This window comes from Engraulis encrasicolus, chromosome 1, assembly GCF_034702125.1.
Source record: "Engraulis encrasicolus isolate BLACKSEA-1 chromosome 1, IST_EnEncr_1.0, whole genome shotgun sequence".
Lineage (NCBI taxonomy): Eukaryota > Metazoa > Chordata > Actinopteri > Clupeiformes > Engraulidae > Engraulis > Engraulis encrasicolus.
The window spans coordinates 33,086,791-33,096,790 of record NC_085857.1 but is presented as its reverse complement, the minus strand read 5'-3'; the positions used below and the strand labels follow the sequence as shown (position 1 = coordinate 33,096,790).

At 44.0% G+C, this 10,000-nt stretch overlaps 1 protein-coding gene across 1 annotated transcript in view; it reads right to left on the bottom strand.

Moving 5' to 3' along the window:
* Positions 1 to 10,000, bottom strand: part of rims1b (regulating synaptic membrane exocytosis 1b) — a 140,411-nt gene that overhangs the window by 58,623 nt on the left and 71,788 nt on the right. The window contains exons 7-10 of the mRNA XM_063208858.1: positions 8,717 to 8,902; positions 6,849 to 7,038; positions 4,923 to 5,121; positions 4,368 to 4,862 (exon numbers count right to left, since the gene is read on the bottom strand). Coding sequence (XP_063064928.1) covers positions 4,368 to 4,862; positions 4,923 to 5,121; positions 6,849 to 7,038; positions 8,717 to 8,902 — 1,070 coding nt within the window. The remainder of the gene's footprint in view (positions 1 to 4,367; positions 4,863 to 4,922; positions 5,122 to 6,848; positions 7,039 to 8,716; positions 8,903 to 10,000) is intronic.

Sequence of the window (10,000 nt, the reverse complement as noted above, 5' to 3'; positions counted from 1 at the left end):
CAAAAACCGCCAAAATGCGCAAAATTCCGCCCAAATTCAACAAATTACATTGACTTCTATGGGCCCAAAACGGCTTAAAAACCGCCAAATGGCCAATTTTTCCCGTTTTTGCCCGCCGACGCTCATCCCAAGTAGCCCAATTGGGCGGGCACCCGCCCAATCTGGCAACACTGCCTACTCCCCGGCACATGTGGCTGATGGTGTCAACCTGTTTTTAACACCAGTACTGGGAACAGAAGAAGACTACAAATCAGTAAGCAGTGCAAGCCGGCAAAAAAGAAAACCAAGCAAACCACTGATGGGGGGCGCTGTGGCGCAGCACGCTAAGCCCCCCACATTTGGGCTTGCATCCCAACGGGATCCCGTTTTGAGTCCGTCCGGGGTTATTTCCCGGCTTTCCCCCATCTCTCTCTCCCAATCGTTTCCTTTCTACTCTCATACTGTCCTGTAATAATAAAAAGGCCAAAAAAACAATACAAAAATACTTTAAAAAAGTTAACCACTAACAGTGCTGTAAAGTGAGCAGATCCCGTTTGTGGACCCCGTTGATGGACATCCAAACGGACATTCTTAGATCGCTAATAAATTATCTTAAACATATAAATACATGAGTAATATATTGTATTTAAATAATAATAATGTCTCTTTTTTCAGCAATAAGGGACTACTGTAATTAACTAAGAGAGACAGTAGGTCAGATACTCAGGGCCTTTCCCATTACTAATCTCTACCCCTATTCCTACGCCTTCCCCATGCCCCTCATACTTTCCAACGCAGCTGTAAGGTGTAGGGCTTGAAATACGAATTGGGATATCCCTTCAACAATCAACGAATGACACTCACAGCTGTCACTAATTCCATGCATTAGGTTGACGTTAACAGCGATTTTTTTCAGGTGCGTTTCACGGAGAAAAGGGCCATCACACATTAAGACAATGTTAAACTTAGTACAATGGAATAATTATTACCACTTCAAAAACATCAATTGCGGCGAAAATACTTAAACTTGTGTGCTATTGTGGGTGCCGCAGCTTGCCGCCAATTTTTTAACAAATTCGCAATGCATTCAGGGAAACCTGTCGAGGCCCTCCATCGACGTAGTGTGGTGTCGGAAAATCTCCCCGTGGAGGGGTGGAAAGCCCTTCACCGCACCCCTACCCATCTGTCTGAACGTGAATCGGGATGCCACTACGCCTACAGGGCAAAGGGGAACGGCGTAGGGCTAAGGGGTGTAATGGGATTCACCCTCAGTCTAGCCAGCTACAGCGAAGGCCAAAAACCCATCAGTTGGCAAGGGTACCACCAAGCCAGCTGACAGACTAGCCTTGGCCGAGGTCAACATAACTTGTTAGTCTTCCACTAATATACTGCAGGTCTACAGTGAAAATTTCTCACAATTTCATAAGGGCAACTATTTCACAATAAAATGTGGAACATCCCTTCTCCCTGTACCCAGAAAACCATGTTTGCCTCTACTCTGCTCTATCCCGGAGCCCATTTCTAGTAGAACCTGCTAAGGAGCATAGACGTGGCTGTAAAGGCCCCATCCAGCTTGTGAGTGTAATTCCGCAGGGTCCGCATGGGGGCAGCACGCAAAAAAAGTATGACTTGTGAGGAAGTGCAATTAAGCTGACTCCATCAACAGTCTGGCGAAAGCTAAGAGGAATCTGCTCCGTGGAGGGTGGGAGATGGTCTGATCTTATTCCGCCATTTAAGTTCATTGGAGTTCCGAATTTAAATTAAATGAATTAAATATTGTGCTTTATTAGCATGACCGTTACGATAATAGTGTCACAAAAGCATACAATTAACAAAAACAAAAGTGTGAATAGTGTTTCCTTAACCAATCAGTAACGAACTTCCCGGGTGAGTTCTGCGTCACTTCACTCAATTGTTTCCTGATTGGCTAAACAGTGAGTGAACCGAGCTAGGAGGGTTTTGCCAGACTAGGTGCAGAGCTAAAATCTTTGGGTGGTGTACATAGGATGGCATCACCAGGCTACAATTAAGCTACCATCATCAAATAACTGGCCTATCAACCACAAAGTTACACCAGAGACAGCGGGTAAGGTAGATACAATTAATACGGATCATTTTCCGCGATCCATACAATGTAGGTTTTTTAGAAGATCAGTAGAAGTTGAGAATGAATGTCATTCTCTTAGCGCTATGATGGCTCGATGGTGGTAGCATCCATCGTATGCAAACAACTACAGTACAAAACCGCCACAGAAACGGAAGGACAAGGAGAAAAGAAGGAGAGGATGACACCCTTGGGAGAATTGAAACCACTCCTGACACAAGTTAGTATTTATCTTGGTTCACCATGTTGAATTACTTTGCCTGCACCCTAAATGGGCGACGATCTGGAGCTAGTCAGTCAGCATGCTAATTCTGAGGGAGATCGCTACAGTGCTTTGCCTATACAGGGGTGCATTTCTCAAAAGCATAGTTAGCAGTTAGCAACTTGGGTAGGCCTAGTTGCCAACCGGAAATTGCATTGCAACCAACAAAGTAGCTACCGTAGTTATCAACTGCTTTTGAGAAATGCACCCGAGTACTTTTTTGGGCATATGAAGAGTTCAAATGCAAAACCCCCTAAGTGCCATTTCAGAAAATAATCTTAATTCATTTTTATTTAATACAAAGCTATCAAAATTGCGTATTTAAAAATTGTATTTATGTAATATAACTATTTATATGTATTATCAAGTACATGAATGTAAACCAAACCAACAAAGGGGTTCTCTAAAAATATAGAAGTGCAGGATTTCAGAAATGGAGTTAGGGGGTTTTGCATCTGAACTCTTCATATGATGGAAGGCAGATTTCTTTACACCCCTTTGGTATGTAAGTAAGTGTACATGTTAAACTTTGGAACAGCAAACATTTTGTGCTTTTAAGTGATGGATGAGGTGGGGGATGATGATTTTTGGTGTATAAAACTCTGATGAGACATTTTTTTTTAGATTACTGAAAATCCTGGACATGGAAAAAAAGGCCTATGCGTGTTGTGGGGAGGTTTTGGAGCAGGTTGTTGTCAGAGTGCGGTTAACGTGTTACGTTAGCGGTTGACCCAATTCCTGCTGTCCTAGAACAGAATAGAGAGCAACAGCTTCCCCGAATAAATGAATTTAAAAAAGAGTAGAGCACGTCAAAAGACAAACAGGATGGTAGCACTAATGCCGACTGCAGTTTTGTTTCACAGTGAGACCCATTTTCTGGATTTTCTTCCTTTTTTACGTAAATCCTCTTTCATTGTCTAGTTAGTAAATTGCTATTCTGTAACTTATTTTATCTTGAATCTGCACACTTGAATCTTGCCCAGATAGACAGTTGACTGTGCCGGCTTCAACGGATATCAGCAAATGTGATAGAAGGGTGAAAGACAGGTGAAAGTTCTAAATGATGTTTGGTTGCGAACAACTGACGTTCAGTTGCAAACATCTCATCTACAAAGAATGAGACAAATCATTGCTCCATAACTCTTTTGCCAAATCAGAAGAAGTCTTCATTAATTACTATGAATTAACTACCACTATCAAGTACTGGAATAGGTGAACAGAAATCAATCCTCAGATTATGACTGGCCCATGATTATTTTCACAAAGGTTCATGAAAGAATCACGAGAAAGTCACAAGTTCATGAAGGTGTATGGCTGTATCCTCTATTCTTGTGCTGTCTTATAATAATTACTACCAAGTACTAAACAACTACAATTAATTATAAATCAGTAACGTAAAAAGTTCCATACCTCTTTAATTACTCTTTAAATTCCACAGCTTTTTATTACTACTTGCTACTACTAATGAATCGAAATCAGTTAATATAAAATCTCAAATCTCTACCTTTTTGCCAAACTCCAAATTCCTAACTTTAGCTTGCTTAGTAAGTTGAGTCAGAAACGGAAATCACATTTTTCATTTCACTTTCAGAAAACAGGTCATACCTGTACCTCTTTCACCAGATCACAAACTACTTTTAATGAAAATTTTCTGTCATTATTTTGAAAGAAGACATGTAAATGGAAAAAAAATCTGAAACAATCTCAAAATCACCCAAATGTGAGAAAAATGGCATTCGGGGTGTGCTCTCTCGCCTTAAAAAGCCCCAAAAATAGGCCCATCCTTAATGTTCTTGTATTTTTTTTTGTTAACTTATTTTTGTTAAAAAATCATCTATTTTATTTTACTTTAATATAATATATTTGAATATATACATGTACGTAGATTAAGTATATTAAGCTACCCATTGTATGAAGAATAAACATGTATGTAAATGTTTTTTTTATTTGAAGTGGAACGTCAATAAAAATAAAGTTAAAAAAAAAAAGCCCCAAAAAATACTTAAAAAAAAAGCTCTGTACCTCTTTCTCCGACGCTCTCCATCTCCACATCCTCGCAGCTGGTGTACTCGGGCGTGGAGCCGCCCTCCTCCTCCGAGCTGCTGATCGACATCTGCCGCTTGTTGCCGCCGCCCCGCCTGACCTTATATGGGCGCGGAGGGGGTGGCCGCAGGCTCTCCGATTGGTCCGAGCTGAGCGAGTCGATCCTCAGAAGCCCCTCCCCTCCTCCTGTTCCGCCGCCTCCTCCCGGGCCCTGCTGTTGCTTGTCCCAGCGGCCCTTATTGTGTTGCTGCTGCGGTGGCTGCTGTTGTTGTTGTGTGTGCGGTGGGTGTCCGTGGGTGTGTATGTGCGCGTGGTGGGTGTGTGCGTTCGGCTCCAGGTGCGTTCCGCCGCCACCGCCACCGCCACCGAGCGAGCCGCCTTTGGGCCCCCACTCCTGTGAGTCCCTGAGGTCCTGGGCCAGAGGGCCCGTGCGCGACTGCGGTAGGGACAGCGGAGTCGGCTTGTGCAGGGAGCCTAGGCTCCCGTGTCCCCTGCCGTTCACGCCACCACCTCCACTACCCAGCCCTCCTCCACCTCCACCTCCACCTCCCCCCGCGGTCCTGTCCACCGAGTATGCCCGGTGGTTGTCCATTAGTGCTTTGCGCTCATCTATGGCAGTCGGAGCCCCAACACCTCCGCCTCCGCCTCCTCCATGCCGGGGGCCCTGGTGGGCCTGCCCCTTCAGTCCCACCTGGTTCAGGGCCATGTCGCTGTGGTGGCGCTCGTGACGCACCTGGAGAGAGAGAGAGAGAGAGAGAGAGAGAGAGAGAGAGAGAGAGAGAGAGAGAGCGAGAGAGACTTGACTTTCAAACTTCATTTATTGCACATTCTTTCTCAAGATTCTTTACCATAAACAAGTATTTAAAACATGATTAAAAAGCAGGCCAAAATAAATGAATAAATAAATACACATGACTCAGAGTGACACAATAAATCAGGCTGCAAGTCCTCTAACAGACTGTTAAAAGCTCATGAGAGAGAGAGAGAGAAAGAGAGAGAGAAAGAGAGAGAGAGAGAGAGAGAGAGAGAGAGAGAGAGAGAGCGAGCGCGCGTGCGCGAGAGAGAGAGAGAAAGAGAGAGAGAGAGGGAGATAGAGAGAGAGAGAGAGAGAGAGAGAGAGAGAGAGAGAGAGAGAGAGAGAGAGAGAGAGAGAGATGATTGTTTGGCAATATGGATGTCTTGTTCACCATGGCATAAAGCATTTTCGGTAACACTTTACTTTACGGATCGCTAATAAGGTGTTAATTTCGTGTTAATTTCATAGTTATTTCAGGGTAATAACTGTTTGTTTTTAGTAACAACAGCAAAATAACCATACAGTGCATTGTTTCCAGTGCATTGTGTGTGTGTGTGTGTGTGTGTGTGTGTGTGTGTGTGTGTGTGTGTGTGTGTGTGTGTGTGTGTGTGTGTGTGTGTGTGTGTGTGTGTGTGTGTGTGTGTGTGTGTGTGTGTGTGTGTGTGTGTGTCAACAAAGTGTCACCGTGCTGCGAGTCATCAGGGTGTCACCACAATGCGCTGGAAACTGTATGGTTATTTTGCTGTTGTTACTGAAAACAAACAGTTATTACCCTGAAATAACTATGAAATAACTATGAAATTAACATGAAATTAACACCTTATTAGCGATCCGTAAAGTAAAGTGTTACCGCATTTTCAAAAGAGAAATAGAGAAACAGTGCTAGTGTGCACAATTACAGAGATAAGGGAGAAACTTAAGATTTGAGATTCACAGCAGCGGAATAGAGAGAAAGACAGCAAGCGAGGAGACAGGCAGGTAGACACACAAACAAACAAACAAACAAACACACACACACACACACACACACACACACACACACACACACACACACACACACACACACACACACACACACACACACACACACACACACACACACACACACACACACAGGGCCGCTGACAGCTTTGGATGGGCCCAGGGCAAAGACATCAGAAAGGGCCCCAAACCCAATCAATACAATGTAATGAGGACCCAATTCTGGGCCCGATCTCTCCCTGGGTCCGGGACAACTGACCCCTTCGTCCCTCCCTGTTAGCTTCCTTGCACACACACACACACACACACACACACACACACACACACACACACACACACACACACACACACACACACACACACACACACACACACACACACACACACACACACACACACACACACACACACACACACACACACACACACACACACACACACACACACTTAAACTACTTTATTCATGTCCACAATTCATAATATATACGTTTATATGGACATAAATGTTACAGATGCAATGATGCTGTAACATTTATGTCCATATGTCCAGCCATGCCTCAAGGAAAAGGCTTTACACACACACACACACACACACACACACACACACACACACACACACACACACACACACACACACACACACACACACACACACACACACACACACAATGGAGTTGCCTTACCTTGGACACCTTGGCGTGCATGCGCATCTCCTGCTCCTCCTTCTGCGGCTTGACCGGGTAGCGCGCCAGGTTGGGGTCGCTACGGTAACGCGTCTGGAATTCCTCCTCCTGCTGCCGTTGGCGTTCCGCTTCCTCTTCCTGGGTGGCCCCGGCCGAGCGTCTTCGGGGGTCGGACGAGGACGTGGCAGACCTGTTGACAAGACAGAGGAATCGCGAAATGTTATCTTTCACACACCGCGCTCTTCCTTATTTTTGGTGCGTCTTTGAAGTAATAAAAACAAGTAGGGAACGGATCACCCTCAGTTTATTCTTTTTTCCTTTTTCTTTTCTTTTTATTTATTCATTGCAGGGTCAGACAGACGTTTCGGCTACAAGAGCCTTCATCATTGTAACAAGTTCTATCTACTTGCTGAACGTTTTAAAGTAGCAACCTCCTTTGATCATGATTAGCCATTTTCCCTGTGACGCCAGACAAGTTCCATTCTGAACTGAAGCAGTACAAACGGCTATTGGTTTGACGCCGGGAAAAAATACGTCTCAATGTGTTTGTCTATATGCCACTGGATGCAATTTAATTATACCTGCTTTGAAAGCATTTACATTAAGAGCCCATTTACAATGTTCACGTTAATTTGATCTCCATACACCAAAATTATGACAATGATTTCCTCCATAATCAAGCTAGCCTGGGCTTGTGCATCCATACTGCACTTCCTGTGATGCTACTGAAATACTCAAATTTTAGCTCCGGGCTGTAACTACGCCGACATTGAAACTGAGAGAAAGGCCTTCAATGTATTGGTATTAGGTTGGATCAGTGGTGTAGTCTACGTAGAACGCGGGTATACGGAGTATACCCACTTCTAAATTTCAGGGATTTCAGCATACCCACTTAAAATTGATTGATCCATTATTTTGAATGGCACAAATATATACAGTACACCCGCTTCAAAAAAATGCTCCAATATACAGTATACCCACCATAAAAAAGTAGACTACACCACTGGGTTGGATATTGTAGTTACTGAAAAATTGGCATACCAATATCTCTTCAACAGGACACATTTTAGACCATAAAGCTAGATTCATGCTTCGGACGCATAGCCTCTGCGTCCGTCCGTCCTGTGTCTGCTGCGCGACCACGCCCCCTGCGCAGAGGCTCTGCACGTGTCGTCGAGCGCCTCAAAAAAATCCTAACTATCCGTCGGACGGATGCGGAGGACGCAGACAAAAAGGCGCTATGATTGGTCATCTCACTACTTCCTTGTTCTTGTGGGAGCACAATTCCGGTAGTTGCGAGAGCAAGTTTTATTCTGTTAAAAGATATATTAATGCTTTGGGTGTACATGTGTGTAAATGCACAAAGCTACAAGCTAAGTAACAAACAATGCATCAGTTGAACACTCGTGGCACAATGCCTGCAGTTTTACTGCCGTAGCCTGTTCATCCACCGAATGTAAACACACATAGGCAGAGTCAGTCAATTGTTTACATGCTTGCATTTTCTGCACGTGAAAACAGATTGGGCATGTCAAATAATGATACCAGTACATTGCCTTTGCAGTTTGTGTGAAAATACTTAGCTAACTGGGCTAGAAAGCAACATTGCTTAATAATGACCGCAGTGCTTGCAATGTAGTGAAGGTAATCGCACTATTTCAAATGTTGCTCGCAACGAAACCTCGGTTTGTGGCCATTCCCAAGCCACTTTTGACGAGCGCAGTTGCTGAAGTCTAATCTGACCTAAGGGCTTTGTCACAAGATAAATGAGGTGTAATGAAAATCATTTTAAGTCTAAACTGAATGTTGGCAAAATATGTAGTTACTACACTCTGACTTTGTAGAGCAGTATAATTGAGTAGCCCTACCTGTTGGGCTGTCTGTTGTCTGCGCCCCCCTCCTCTTCTTCCTGACTCCGGCCCTTCTCCAGGCGACGCCTGTCACCCGGCGGGCGTTCTTCTGAGGATTGCTTCCCTGGGATGCGTCTTCGCTCGCCACCTCGGCCTATCGGCACCTTTCCATTCTGTTGTTCGTGCAGGGACACCGGTCGCCTCCTGTTTGTAGATACAAAAACAAGTAACAGAATTGTAACAGGCTTTTAATCCTTCACACATTCACACATCACATCATTAGAGGATTATCAAAAATTCTCACTATGAGGTCACAAGTACCCTGAGGATTCTTTTTTATAATACAGTACGAGTTCTATAAGCGCTCTGGAATGATTGACTTAAGTTCTAGGACTGCCACAAAATCTTACCGATCAAAGGGTTAAATAGGAGGACACGGCACACTTCAGACATTTACCATAGGAATACACTGACTTGGGCTATTCGTAATGCAAGCAAATTACCTGCCTGTTCTTCTGACAATAAAACCAGTTAGTCTATGATCTATGTACATGGAGGAATAAAGGTGTGTTTAGGGTACATTCTCTCCATTCATTCTTTCATTCCATAATTCATCCATTCATCCTTTCATTCATTTATACTGTATACAGCTCTGAAGGATGGATCTTTTCTATCTTTGCACTGCAATGTCAAAAAACTGATTTGGTTGTTGAAAACAATCTGCCTTGGAGCCATAGAGAGAGAGAGAGAGAGAGAGAGAGAGAGATGAGAACAGGAGGGGATTGACAGAGCAAACAAGTTTGTGTTTCCTCCCACATACAGAGCTCTCATGAGAACACAGGCAGCACATCAGATGTTCTGGAGTAGGAGTACCTCACGCAGTCTTTCAGCATCCTCCTGGGACCTCTGTGTTTTCACATTTCTGGTATACCAGTACTCATATTTGCTCCAGGAACAAAGCTGCATTACCCTTGCATTATGAGCCTTTTTTTATGCGACAGCAGATACGACCACTTTCGAACACTAAGCATTTCAGTTCATTCAAAGCAGGTAGGCTATTAGTTGCATCTGATGGAATACTGTACGTATACATAGATACCACTATTTCCTGACTAAAACTGGTCATCGTATAAACATGCCTCGCTTCAAAGATTTGCCTGACCTCAAAGTGAAAAGTCTTAATTGTAGCGAAGGGAAGGAGAGTTGCACTGCTTGACTTTAAGGCAGGCCCACTGGGATGCCAAATGTGTGCTCTGGCCACTACGCCAAAGACCTACGGGCACAGTAGGCTTGTCAGCAAGA